Below are 14,820 nucleotides of genomic sequence, written 5' to 3'. Positions count from 1 at the left end.
GGAGTTCTGTTGTTTTCCTTACAATGCCCTTTGCAACTTAGCTTAGATTTATGGCTCATATCTCAAACAGAAGATTGATTCCTACACCTGGGGACAGTTTTCGTGGATCACTGATTAGGTGTAAATGCTCCCATGTTAAATATTAAGGGACTTTTATTAAAGTCAGCCATGTAACGCAGTGCTGGGAGGAAAAGATGCAGAGCTTTGTTCTGGATTGTTCTGAGGAGGTCCTGAAGAAAAGGTTATTCTGGGGCCTATAGGTGACTTTAGCTACAGGTTGGAGAATTATTTAACTTTTATTTTCTTCTTTTCCATAATTAATTTTCTGTGTCTTTAAGGTATTTCTGAACAGTTTTCTCATTTTTCTGTGCTCTGTTTGTCCCAGATCTCATACAGGAGAACGGCCATACAAGTGTTTTCAGTGCAGTCGTGGTTTCGCCTCTTCAGGAGTCCTTAAAGCTCATATCCGAACCCATTCGGGCCTAAAAGCATACAAGTGTCCGATGTGCGACACAACGTTCACCACCAGCGGCAGCTTGCGGCGCCACATGACTACTCACAGTGAACTTCGACCGTACATGTGCCCCTACTGCCAGAAGACATTCAAGTCTTCACCCAACTGTAGGAAGCACATGAAGACGCACAGGTTTGTGTGTCCTTTTTGTTTGGGTTAGTGATGTGGACTCTAGAGGATCAGTGAGGTGGCCTAACTTTCTGTTATTGTGCTGGAAACCCAGGTATGAACTGGCCCAGCAGCTGCAGCCACAGTCAGGAGACGATCCGCTGGGAACAGGTGGCGTTACCCACGATATGCCGGTGGAAATGGAGGCAGAGTCTCTCCAGCAGGGTACCACCACCACAGTGGAGCAGCAAGGCATGCTGGGACTGGGCCAGACAGAGGTTGTAAATGGGGGCCCGCAAGTATCACTTGATGCCCCCCTGACTGACCAAGCACTCGTTCAAGGTGAAGGTAACAGCAAAAGCAAAACATGTTTGGTTTATTTTATATAGAGTTGTTTGAAATATTTTTGTATTTGCGTAAATATTACATATTCAAAAAATTAAATAAAAGCAATATACTTAAATAGCCTTTCAGCGTTACTGTGACTGCTCTGAGCATGGCTCATTCCTGCAACATTTGCATGGTGCTTACACTTTGCTGCCAAAAGTATTTATTGCTGCATATAAACTTGAGTGACAGCCTATTCTTAATCTAAAATCTTTTATGCCTTTTAGAAAGTGAACCCAAGAAGTGTTTTTAAATTCTTTTTCTAACTTGATATTTTCCATCTGTTGCTTTACATCCTCTTTGCTCTCTTAGACTCGTACGTAACTACACAACATGGTTTGCCTCAGAATATCAGTCAGTTTGAGACGCCAGCACTACCTCAGCCTGCCTTTGACCAGCAAAGTCTAACACAAGGTAAACACACGGTCGCCTATGCACACATGCTTTCTGGGAGAAGTTACTTGAATCCTTTTTCTTTTTGTTTGTTTCACATATGTGCATGTATGTACAGTATGTCGTGACCCTTATTCCTAAGCCAGTTTACCCCATTTTATTTGTAGATCCACAAATAATGTATTCGCTAGATAAATATAATTTAAAAACTTGCATACTGCAACTTTTTCCCAAATGTATTATTATTTCCATTTTTTTTCATGTTATGTATTTTTTTGTTATGTTAAAAAAACTTGGCAGTCCTCCAGCAAACAGACAGTGGCACCTTGTCCTTAAAAGGACATCGCTGACAAAAGTCAGCCGTCCAGTGTGTAATATATTACTGAGGACTGTGAAGTAAATAGTAATAAATTGTTGCAGTCATTGCATTTAAGGCTTTCATTTGCAACCTTTATAGAAATGTTGATTTTGATAAAAAAAAAAACTATGTGTCATCAGTCCACACTGCTGTTTATACAGTGGTCATTAAACCATACAAGATATCAAATTATTTTCTGTCTATAAGATTAACCATAAAATATGCTGGTGAAGATTCTCAGTCATCAAGGTCATAGTTATTCCAAAAAAAAATTAAATTAAAAACAGTCCACTGGACTTTGTTTCCAAGTTTGAAGATGGTTCGATTCCCATCCAGGAACCTTTTCAACTCAAAATGAATTGGTCGTTGCATCTCCTTTAACGACCCTCCTGTCAGACACTTAGATGGGTATGAAGCATTGCAGGCTAACAAAAGAAGCCAAATGACCCCCTTTCACAAGAGGTGGACCCCTTTGTCCAAATTCAATTTGCATGTTTTCAAAACAAAAACGAAAGTTACTACCGTAACTACGGTTCTATGAATCCCGGATGACCGCCAGAGGCGGTGCTTCAAGCACTGAATGATCATTCATGCGCATGCGCAGGTCGAGTATTAATGACAACAAAGTCAGCTGTGACCTGCCGGGGACCCACGTGACTCTATATAGTCACGTGGCACCCGGCAATCAATCCCTCAATCTTCTCGCGAAAGCAGAAATTCCGAGGGACCAAGCACTCTGGCGGTCATCCGGGATTCATAGAACCGTAGTTACGGTAGTAACTTTCGTTCTATTTCATCCCTACTGACCGCCAGAGGCGGTGCTTCAAGCACTGGATGACTCATATCAACAAGGTCACGAGGAATCAGCAACATTCAAGGAACAACGACTACGCCACCCACCTAATGTGATGTAGAGGCATGCTGCTCGAGGATTCCCTGAAGCGGATGGGGCGCAGCCACATTCACCCTGTAGAACCGAGTAAAGGTACTAGGTGATTTCCAGGAGGCCGCACGGCATATAACATCCAATGGCACCCCAGTCATAGCAGCAAACGATGTCGACATGCCCCTTGTAGAGTGGCATTTCACTCCCGCCGGCAGTGGCCGGTCCTGCAAGGCATAAGCCTTGGAGATCAAATCCACAACCCAGTGTGCAAGTCGCTGCTTAGAAAGTGCCTGACCCTTCCGTGAGCCAGCGTAGCAAACAAAAAGGCTATTTGTCTTTCGGAAGGATGCCGTGGCATTGATGTATGTCTCAAGGGCACGAACAGGACACAGCGGTTCAGAGGGACTTCCGGAGTCAAACCGGGCAAGATGGAGAGGCTGGGTGCTGCCTGCTGGCAGTGATACCTTAGGAATAAATGCTACGTCAGCCCACAGTGTAACGCCTGAGCCATCAGGATTCCACCGGCAGCAGGGTTCGGCTATCGAGAGAGCCTGTAACTCCCCTACACGTTTTGCGGAAACCATAGCTAAAAGGAACGCAGTCTTCAGTGAGAGCCATTTGAGGTCCGCCGACGCCAGGGGCTCAAATGGGAGGGACCGAAGAGCCTCAAGCACCAGAGAAAGGTCCCACGCCGGTGCCACAGGGCGGTTGGGTGGGTGCAAACGCCGAGCACCTCTTAAAAACAGTACAACATCCTTGTCTCGGCCCACAGAACAACCATTCAGCCCAACATGCCAACAGGAAATGGCAGCCACATACACCTTTAAGGTAGATGGAGACCGTCCTTGATCCAGCAATGCCTGCAGGAAGGTCAGTATGTCAGAAACTGAACACTGCACCGGGTCCTGCCCTCTATCACGGCACCAGGTCGCAAAGACCGTCCACTTGTTAGCATAGACAGCTCGCGTGGACGGCGCCCATGCATTAGCCATTGTATGCCCTATGGACCCAGTGTATCTTGAGAAGGTGGACCCCGGCCTTGCAGGGGCCAAATCCAGAGTTGGAGCCGGTCCGGTTCGGGGTGCAAGATCTGACCCCCCATCTGGGAAAGAAGATCTCTCCTGGAGGGGAGACGCTTTGGCGAGCCGGAGCTGAGCTCGCACAGTAGAGGAAACCAAGTCCTCGCTGGCCAGTAGGGGGCCACCAGCAGGACCCTGTGTCCCTCCTGACGTACCCTGAGGAGAGTCTGAAAAAGTAGGCTGAATGGCGGAAAGGCATAAAGGAGGGTCCGGGGCCAGTCGTGTGCTAGAGCATCGTGGCCCAGAGGGCTGCTGTTGTCCAACGAGAACCAAAGGGGACAGTGAAATGCGTCCCTTGAGGCAAAGAGGTCCACGTCCGCCCTGCCAAAGACCTTCCAGATGCACTCCACCACCTCTTGGTGAAGCTTCCACTCCCCTGGAAGCGGCTTCTGACGGGATAGAAAATCCGCTGGCACGTTCTCCGGCCCTGGGATGTAGGCTGCTCTGAGGCTGGCTATGCGTGGAGCTGCCCAGGTCAGAAGCCGTCGAGTCAAGCACAACAGTTTCCTTGACCTCGTTCCCCCCTGGTGGTTGATGTGAAAGACCACTGTGGTGTTGTCTGACCTCACTAGCACGTGCTTCCCCCGCAAGCCTGGAAGAAAGCTCTGAAGAGCCAGAAGTACAGCCTGTAACTCCAGGACATTGATGTGTTCCCTGCCCTGCCGCTGGGACCATGTCCCCTGTGCCATTTGACCCCGCCAGGTTGCACCCCAGCCCGTGGAGGATGCATCTGTAAACACAACTTCCCGACGACACGGGAGGGAACCGAGCGGGACCCCTGTGGTCATAAACAACCTCACCCTCCATTGGGACAGAGACTGAAGACACTGAGGCCCCACCCGAAGTCTTCGGAGACGATGAGCGTTCCGTGTGGGATCCAGATTCAAGCTGTTCAACCACATCTGGAGGGGCCGCAATGACAGCAGCCCCAAGGGCACTACGGCGGACGCAGCTGTAAGCATGCCCAAGAGTCGAAGATACCGCACAAGAGGCAGCGCCATGCCGCGCCTGAATTCCGGGAGCACGCTCAATATACTGTCCACCCGCTGGGGGGACGGGCAAGCAGTCATTGAGATGGAATCCATGGCAATGCCCAGGAAGACAGTCTCCTGTGAGGGAGTCAGACTGCTTTTCTCCATGTTCACCTGCAAGCCCAAGCATCCCACATGATGGAGCACTAACCGAGTATCTCGAACCGCCTGGTCCCACGTCGCAGCACAAATGAGCCAGTCGTCCAGATATGGGAGGATCCTCAATCCCTGTGCCTGCAGAGGAGAGAGGGCCGCTGCAACACATCGGGTGAACACCCTGGGGGACAGTGAAAGTCCGAACGGGAGGACCCTGAACTGGAAATGTCTCCCTTGAAAAGCAAAACGAAGAAACCACCAATGGGGCGGAGCGATCGGAACGTGAAAATAAGCATCCCTGAGATCTATGGAAGTGAACCAATCGCCCGGGGAAATCGCCTGCAACACTTCCTTGGTGGTCAGCATATGAAAGGGCATGGCCTTCAAGTACACATTCAGGCCTCTGAGGTCCAAGACTGGACGCAGGCCCCCGGTCTTCTTCGGAACCAGAAAATACGTGGAATAAAAGCCCCCTGGATCCAGCAGGGGGTCCACAGGCACTATAGCACCCTTGGCCAGCAAGGTGCAGATTTCCTGGTTCAGTGCCTGTGCCTTCACCGGGTCGTGGATCACAGTCATCCTGACCCGGCCAGGGATAGGTGGCCGGCGGCGGAATTGAAGACGGTACCCCCGGGACAGGGTGGACAACACCCACAAGTCCGGGGTGTGGGCAGCCCAGAAGCTGAGCTGTCCCGGGGAAAAATAACCGACCGCCGGCCCTAAGGCATCATCTGCGGGTCCCCCGGCCCTTCGAAGGCCCGGGAGGACGCCGGCCAGACTGCGCGGCTCGAAAGGGATGAAAGGACCTTGTCCCAGCCTGGTCTCGAGCTCTGTTCCTCCGATCTAGAGCAGGTCTCTGGACCAATCTCTGACCTGGTAATAGACCCTGGGGCTCAGTGGGAGAAGGAGAAGGCACTAAGGACCTCCGTGAAGGACCTGCAGCTGCCCAGGTGCTCACTGGCTGGCGATCACGTCTGTGAATCCCTGCCAGCTGTTGCCTCGTTCTAGAGGCCTGAGCCGTACGGTCCAAGGCGTCCAGTGCCGCAGAACCAAAAAGCTCCCCCGGGACCACAGGCAGGGCCCGGAGGGTCCTCCTACAAGGCTCAGTTAGTGGTGACTGCGCCAACCAGACCTGGCGGCGAGCATGAACCAGTGTGGAGAGTGTGCGTCCAAGTTCCCTCGTCATAAGAGCAAAGGCCTGCAGAGATGCATCAACCAGGCCTTGCGTGGCATGATCCAGCGGAACAGATTCCAAGGAGGAAGACAGGGCCAGCATAAGATGGGAGAGAGAGTTCCCAATCCGGCCCATGCGGGCCCCAGAGTCATAGGCCTTGCAGAGAAGGTCGTCGGTAATACGGCACTGAGGACGCGGACAACGGGCATTGGGCCGCAAGGCCTCATCAGGCGGGATTATAAGAGAGGCAATGCCCGGTTCCACCGCTGGCATCTGCCCTAAGCCAACCTTGGGTGCCTCCTGCATAGCTGCCAGGACCCTGCCATCCGTCGTCAGACGTGAAAACGCCTTGGTGTCTGACCAGCAAGCATGCAGTTCCCGCACATACTCCGCCGAGGGAGGAACCACAAAGGCAGTCTCTGACCTACTGCGCCTAAAGAAGGCACTGGAGGCCGCAGGCTGGGCCTGAGGAACACTAATTTGTAAACGGGCAAGAGCCATTCGAATAGCGGATGTCACAGACTCCCCCGTATCCTCCTGGGAGGCAATGGAGTCCGACCCAGAGGCCCCGGAGCCCAGCTCCGGAAGGTCCTCACAGAAATGGGTGCCAGAGGCCGCCACAGAAACAGCATCGTCGTCATTGACTGACGTTTCATCCTGCTCGGTAGGGAGAGCCGTGCCACGATCACCAGCAGTCTGAAAGGACTGGAGGAGGGCTTTCATTTGGGCCAGCTCAGCAGTGAGATGATCCACTCTCGTGGACAACCACAATCCACACCGAGGCAGGAGGGACACAAGTCATGCCCGTCATCGGGCTGAAGTGGAGCCAGACAGGTCGAGCAACACAAACTATCCAGCATCATACTGCTGAAAGGCGTGATCAGCCCGCTACCAAGGACAAGTCAACATGAGCAGGAAACGCTACTGGCGACTCGATTATTAACTAAAGATGACCTCAGCACGAGCAGAGACGCCACTGGTGAGTTTAGGCAAACAAACCATAGAAGAACCCAACGCGAGCGGAAACGCTACTGGTGGGCTCAGGCAAACAAACTGAAAACAACTCAGCGCGAGCAGAAACGCTACTGGTGGGCTCAGGCAAACAAACTGAAAACAACTCAGCGCGAGCAGAAACGCCACTGGTGAGTGTAGATAAACAAACTATAGAAGGACCCAACGCGAGCAGAAACGCTACTGGTGGGCTTAGGCAAACAAACTGAAAACAACTCAGCGCGAGCAGAAACGCCACTGGTGAGTGTAGATAAAAAAACTATAGAAGAACCCAACGCGAGCAGAAACGCTACTGGTGGGCTTAGGCAAACAAACTGAAAACAACTCAGCGCGAGCAGAAACGCTACCGTGAGTCAAAAGAGCCACAAAATTAACGTGGAAAATCAAAGCGAACAGTAAACTACTGCTGAGAAAAGAACGAAAACCTACCAGTCACCGCAGATCTGGTAAGGTGAAAGCAGCTTGTGCAGCCCCTGGAGGGCGAGACTTACCCGCAGCTCCGACCAAACCCGGTCACGGGGCTACCAGCAACAAGCAGCCAGGAAACTAGTGGTATACACAGAAGCAAGCAGCTTCACACGACCACACTCCTGTACTCAACACACCTGCGCGCGAGAAGAACAAAATGGATTGATTGCCGGGTGCCACGTGACTATATAGAGTCACGTGGGTCCCCGGCAGGTCACAGCTGACTTTGTTGTCATTAATACTCGACCTGCGCATGCGCATGAATGATCATTCAGTGCTTGAAGCACCGCCTCTGGCGGTCAGTAGGGATGAAATACAACCAAGCTTTGTTAGGCTACTGTACAAAACCTCAAACTCAATGCTATTCCTGACATTTGGAATTGTACAAGCTTCCTGAATGGGAAGAGAAACGTGTTCAAACTTGAAAACAAAGTGGATTGTTTTTCATTTTCTTCTTTTGTTACCAGACCTTAATCCCAATGATAGTCCGTGAGAAAAAATATACACCAGGGATAATAATAATCTGAATTTCTATCCCTATTTTTCTTTTTCATACTGATGAGTTACATATTTTTACAACCTATAGTTTACTCTGCGGTTAAAATCATTTTAAATAAAATTTTCTGTGTGGATCCCATTCAGACTGGTGGCTGTTGATGTGGCAGCTAATGGGGATCCAAACAAACCTGCTCACACCACAGCAATGACACACAATGATAGCCTCAGACTGGGCTGATATCTATGCCTCCATAAAGAGAGGATCAGAGAGAATCAGAGTGTTGATACTGTACGATGTGATTCCTTGTTGCAGTGAGGTTGGCAGTTTACCGCTGTGAGAAATGTCTACAATAGCTAAAGCTTTTATTTTAGTCTCACCAAACTAATCAATAATTCATGAATGTTGATGGATGTTTTTTAAGCTTGTCCAAAGAGAGCTAGTTTTATAATGATTTCTATAAAAAAAAATCACCATCCCTCTGCTTTTTATTGGACGTTCCATATGTGGAAGTCGGATACTTCTCTTCATATCCATCGTTCTTTATTTATCTTGCATACCCTAAAGTGGACCGAAGTGCTTTCAGACATCTGATATTATTTTCCACAACGTTGCCAAGTCTGCCAACAGACCCTTGTTGTTTCTGTGCAGCCTTAAAAAGGCGACTCAGGCTGATGCTTCGCTCATAATACATCCAGGAAATAGATCAGTTTTTTCACTCTCCCAGGTTGCGGTGTAACCTCTAACCAGAACAGATGTGCAATATAATCGGTCCATGGAGGAGAAGACACATGGCCTGGTCTGTCATCTAAATTTGAAGGGCACACATTTCATGTTTCTGGATAAGAGGGGCTCTTGAACATCAAACCCAGCTTTAGCCCCCTGTGCCCTGCTGTCAGAGCTGGAGTACTGTTATGCGCTGTGATTGAAGTGTTGCCATTGACATGAAACCCTCGGGGCCTCTGGTGGAAACCCAGCATTATTTAGACACTCGAAGCAGAAACTCATTTGGTAATCTGATTTATCACCAGATTTTACTGCTGCTCCAGTTATGCATCATTTGAAGTTCACACATGGGGGTTAGTTTCATAATTAGCAGCTCTTCAGAACTTAAGAAATCCAAAGAGCAACAAGGGACCTTTTTTATTTTAAAGGGTTACAATTTAGAAGCAGCATCTTGTCAGCTTAATGAATAAGGAACAAATCATTTATTGTTATCTTTTATGCATAAAAATATACAAATGAAGAAACAAAGATTGTTGCCAGGTGGCAACGTGTTGCTTTATGCTTCGTAAAGCCCTGAAAAATCTTAGGAATCATATGACAACAGACAGGTGTCCTAAAAAAGCCTATTATACCTGATAGACCTGTCAAACTGCAGACCCACAGGAAAGAGCAGTGCACCATTCTCCATCTGGTGTCCATGGTGACTTAAGGGCTGGTTATCCTCCCATAGCAGTGTGCCGCAGTGAGCTTGTTGCAGATATTTTTCATTTATGTCTAATATTGAAGCGAGATCTGCGCTTTGTTATTCCACGCCACAACGCAAGAGGGACAATCATGTACTAGCTGTGGGACTAGATACGGCCAAGGCGGTGAGGAAGTGGGGGCAAGTTTGTCCGACAACAGAGGGCGAAAAAGAGTGGGGATCCAGGTGGAAAAAGGGTCCCAGCTTTCTTGCTGACCTCGCTCCTCTAGCTGGTTCAACTTTATGAGTCATTTTCCACAATAGCGGTCATACAAACAAAATGAGTTGTTAAGGTACCAAACAGGAAATACACATAGTGTAGAGCGGATGTAGATTTGACCAATCACAGGCCTCCTGTCTGCATCACCGACATTTTTGAAGAGGTGCAGCAGAGTGTCTGCAGAGGGGATGGGGGCACATTTTTTGTTCACTGTGACACACACACAGACGACCTGGTTGCTGCGTATAAATCAGCCTTAACTGAACAATGGGTGAAGTCCATCCCACCCACTTTAGACATGTTACAGAAAAGGCAGCCGGGCTCTCTGACTTGGATGTTTTCGTGCCATTCTCAAATATCTGTTTTAAGAATCTATAGCCTACTGTCTGTTTCGAATATTTGGGGCTTTAACAGATACATTTTAAAAAAAGTTATAGCACCATAAAAAAGTTAAAGGTTTTGGTCACTAATTGGTTAAACTGGTATTATAGATTCTTTACCCAGCCTGAACTATTTCAAGCTCCGATCTCTTGTAAATTTAGTTTTTATGGCTAAAATATACTGAAAAACATTGTTTAGTTTAGTAGAATTGATGCCTTAGAAGTGGAAATGCATCTCTATAGCATCACATTTCTGTTTCTTAGCATTATTAATCTATAATTATCAAAATTAATAGAAAATAAATGCCTTGAAATACTTTGCTTTGGTTAATCTTTTTAACCTCTTAATGTCCACCTCATTTTGGGATATTTTGCATACTATTATGCATACCCAAATGGAAAAGCAAATAACTAAGAACTATAAGCCCAAACTAAATGTGTGATACATTATTCGAAAGCTAACACCTTCTAGTTTCTGAATATATGCATGCAAATTGGGTGAGTAAAACACTCAAGCTGCATCAAGCCCAAGCTGCATCAGTTCAAACAAGACAATTTTTTTTTTTTTTTTATCCTTGAAAATAATAGGTCTTCGTTGAACAGCAGTTATAAAGACATGCTTGCCTGTTGTGGCTGCTTTGTCATGCTACATTTTGACATGTTGCTATATCTGTGTTTATTGTGCTTTGTTGCTTGCTATGTCCATAAAATGAACTAGGTGGTTGAATTGTGGAGAATCTAAGCTTTCCAACGATGTCTAACAGGTCTATATTGGTAAACATTTTACCTGTGTAATTTTCATGCATTCTGAGTTATTACCGGTATTTGTAAACACTTTAAAACTGTGAGTTTTAAGAGGTTAACATGAATTCCACTTTCTGAAAGCTGCAACAACAGATAAATTGAACTATTTCACAGTATTTTTCAGACTCATCCATTGTTACAAACTTTTAAGTTTAAGTTCTGGAAATTTTGCGTATTAAAAAAAAATCTTGTTTAGAAAGGTTTCTTTCCTTTGCATAATTTCTAAAATTAATAAAAAAAAAAGTACTTGAGTTTTCACTAGATAAAATCCTAAGTAGTTTTATTTGAACTAATTTTGTGTCAGAAATGTCCATCGGTTGATGCTGCCACATTCTGAATGCAGTCAAGTAAATAAATGTTCTCCATCCAGGCTTCAGCATATCTGAATCAAGCTACAACCAGCCCCAGTTCTCAGCGGTGCAGCAGCTGCAGGATTCCAGCACCTTGGAGTCCCAGGCGCTTTCCTCCAGCTCCTACCCTCCAAACCTGCTTCATGTCTCCAGCTCAGAGGTTGTGAGTACTCAAGCCCTCATACTTCACTAATGCTCTGTTTTCTAATCGCTAATTCAAACTGGATTTCTTGACTGAATAAAATGTTAGCAGCATTTAAGCATTTAAGTTTCATCTGAAAGATATGAGGAAAAACATAAGAAATGTTAAAAAAGTAGGTTTAAAAACATGTAATGTCTGCAACCAATAGATAAGAAAGATATTTACTGCTCATTATGCAACAACGTTTCTATTTTGGTGTTGCGCTGCTATTCTGTGAAATTATTTATAATTAAACCACAAAAACCAAAAAAAAAGTGTTTCTGCCATATCAAATATTGAGAAGCTTCTTTTTTAAAGAATTGACGCCTAAATGAAAGATCTGTTGCTGGCGGATACCAGATTAAAAAGTTCCTTCTGTCAGTTTTTGCAATTTTGCAACAACAAAAAAACTACTTTATCTTCCATTATAGTCTTAATCAACCTAAATGTATAAATTCAGTGAAAACTTAACTTAAGGTTGCAGCATTTAGTATTTTAAGATATTTCGGAGTTTTTTTTAAAAGACCCACCCTCTAAACTTAAAAAAAATAAATAAATAAAAATATGCACGTGCAAAAGCACATTTGGCCCTGCTTAAAATGTGCTGTTCTCATAGTTTATACAAGCTTACTGTTTCCACATATAGTGGGGGATCTATAGCAAACTGAGTTAACTTACCGTTTGGACAGAAGATCAGTACTTTTTGCTCCGTTGGTTACGTAACTCCTCCTCCTGCGTGCGGTGATGGCGCCATCTTTGTTATTAGTTCCCGCTTCCCTACAGCGGGCCGCTATGATAGCAAATGCAATACTGTTTAGCGAGAAGAGCTCTCTGCGCAAAGCGTACTGGGATATATAGTATCTGCTTCTCCTGAGGCCTTTATTTTCATCTCATAGACTTCGTAGACACTTTTACTCTTATGACCCTCGGCCATTTTCACAGAACCATGGCAAGAAAGGTGAGCTTTCAATGACTGTCTGTAACCGTAGCTCACCACACATATGCGGCTGAAAGTGCGCATGCACAAAAAAAGATAGCTAACATGTTGGACGACCTTACGTAAAAATATCACCAGAATGATTGACAATTAGGAAGACCACTTATTGAGATGACCCACCAGGAAATTAAACATAGTCCTCTCTACCTTTAAGTTTTTTTGGGAATGGGGATTTTTTTTCCCCCCATCTTTTTTGGTGTTGGTTTCCAACTGAAGTTAAACACAGATGGATTAATATTCCTGGCAGATTTAGGTTCAGTTATCCTTTGATAATGTCTCTTCTGACTCAAGCTGGTATTGATGTTTTGTGGGGTCCCAGCCAGAGTCCTGACTTGAGTCCGACAGAGAATCTATGGAGGAAAGTAACGGATAGGGTGATGGGAAGGAGGCCAACCACAAAGATTTTATCAACAAAGAGAAAAGTATAAAAATTTAGGACAAGAAGGATTGATTCATGACAACTCAAAGGAGAATATAGCTTCGCTTTATTACAAATATGAAAACATTTTTTGAGTAACAGGAAGGAAGAGCTATTTATTTTCAAATAGTTTTATCTTTTGGAGGATCCCTCCCTCATTTCCTATTATAAATCAACCTATTGGATGAATGAAATGAATGAGGGATGTAAAGCTGCCAGAAGTAAGATCAATTCGGAGCTAAACTTAAACAAATATGTCATGTGTTTTATAATTGGGTAATTGGTGTTTTGGTTTCCTCTTTACTGAAACAGACGAATGGACTTCTACAGGAGAGCGGGCAGAGTGATCTCCAGCTGCACTCAGAAGAACCAGACTACCAGGAAGATGGGGAAGACAACTCCAAAAGAGCCCACAGGTTAGTGTCACAGGATCAGTCTGTGTCAGAATGTAAGAACAAAAACAAGCAAATCTCTCGGCATGTGTTCAAATCATGATGGTTCCTAAATGGAACATAAACGGCGAATGCTTTTGTTTTCCATAGCTGCTCATCATCTCCTCTAATAGTTCTTCCTCTTGGTTGTACTGCACATTGACGTTTTTAGGCCTATTTTGTGGGGCTGAAGCTAAAGCCCCTCCATTGTCTGATCAGATCTTTTCCCCGTTTAATAAGACAGCATAGTCATAATGTAAATAGGGGGGTACTAGGGCCCTGTTTGGCCTGTCAATAACCTGAGAAACGCTATGCTGGTGGCAAACTTAGCAACTTGTCAGATCCCTGGAGCAACTTTTTTTACCAAAAAGCGATTAGCGACAAATCCAGCAAGTGTTTCCAGTGTTATTGGAGACTTCTGTGATATGAAAACACTGATCGCTCTCAGTTTAATGTCTTCAGGGACCTGAGTGAGCCCCTCCCTCCTCCAAACGCTGTAGCTGCAGTCAGAGAGAAAATAGCGACTCTCCTGTTTTCCCTTTCAAAGGTAGTCACACATGTGCAGAGGCATATATTAGTTTGGATTTTTTTTTACCTGTTTATTGCATTCAAGTTGAATTTGATAACATCAGACTGCAGCTTCTGGTGAAAAAATAGTTTATAAAAATAAAAAATGAATGACCCACAGTTTAGTCTCTGTGGGAACAAAGGACAAAATATATTACCTTGTAATCAGCATCTCCTAATATTAGATATTTTGTTGAGAAATCCAGCTTTAAGTGAAGATTTTTAAGAATTGATGAGTCACAAAACAGAGTTTTACAGATGCAGATTCAATAATTTTATTTTAGTAATTGATCATAAGAAATTTCAAATATGAGTGGGGGTCTTTTGTTTTTGTATTTACATTTTAAGCTTAAATTTGAACAATTTCTAGAAGTATAAATCTTATACACGTCTGATAAGTTGATGTTTCTCTATACATGCTTTCATTTTGCTGCTCCTCTTTTTATTGGATGTTGTTTTGGTCGTAACTAGCCAGCCACTTTTAAAGCCCATGTCGTTCCTTTGCAAACAAGCACTGAGGGGTTTTAGATCAAACACCGCTGGTTATAAAATCCAGAGAAACTAACATCTCCTCATCTTTGATAGTTCAACATGTCTCCCTTTTATGAAATTGAGTTTTATAAAAACCTGTTAATCCTTGTCCCGGGGCGGATTAATAATTTCACAGCCAGTAACAGCAGGAGTCATAACATGATGCAAAATAAATCCTTTTTAGTTTGTCATCCGAAGGAGCCTGGATCTGGAATGGTAAGACAAACATGTAAGCAATGAAATCAGCTCTGCTTGCACTGCTATAACTGAATCAATTGAAGGGAACTGAAAAAGCAAGAAGGACTACAGACAGGACAGTGGGTTTCTTTTCAGTATCATATTTTCTTAGCCTTTGTTTCGGATCAGATTGGTTTGAAATAAAAGGCTTTAACATATTTTCAAAGTGAATATTTTATAATTTGATTTATTTCAGAGGGGTTAGTCCGTCTTTCACGTTTCTTATGAGAGGCTG

The 14,820-nt window shown here is 45.1% G+C and overlaps 1 protein-coding gene across 5 annotated transcripts in view; it reads left to right on the top strand.

The window, feature by feature from the left end:
- LOC119786164 (zinc finger protein 236-like) overlaps window positions 1-14,820 on the top strand; it is a 116,616-nt gene that overhangs the window by 45,306 nt on the left and 56,490 nt on the right. For 2 of the 5 annotated variants that reach the window (XM_038289356.1, XM_038289332.1), the window contains exons 13-17: window positions 386-646; window positions 738-970; window positions 1,322-1,423; window positions 11,244-11,383; window positions 13,132-13,235. In XM_038289356.1, the coding sequence (XP_038145284.1) occupies window positions 386-646; window positions 738-970; window positions 1,322-1,423; window positions 11,244-11,383; window positions 13,132-13,235 (840 nt within the window). Of the gene's footprint in view, window positions 1-385; window positions 647-737; window positions 971-1,321; window positions 1,424-11,243; window positions 11,387-13,131; window positions 13,236-14,820 lie in introns of all 5 variants that reach the window. The other 3 variants (XM_038289347.1, XM_038289323.1, XM_038289339.1) reach the window with 2 other exon arrangements.

This window comes from Cyprinodon tularosa, unplaced genomic scaffold (genome assembly GCF_016077235.1).
Source record: "Cyprinodon tularosa strain WSP-4 unplaced genomic scaffold, ASM1607723v1 ctg107, whole genome shotgun sequence".
Classification (NCBI taxonomy): Eukaryota; Metazoa; Chordata; class Actinopteri; order Cyprinodontiformes; family Cyprinodontidae; genus Cyprinodon; species Cyprinodon tularosa.
Note: the sequence above shows the minus strand (reverse complement) of the source record. Positions and strands in the feature narration are given on the sequence as shown.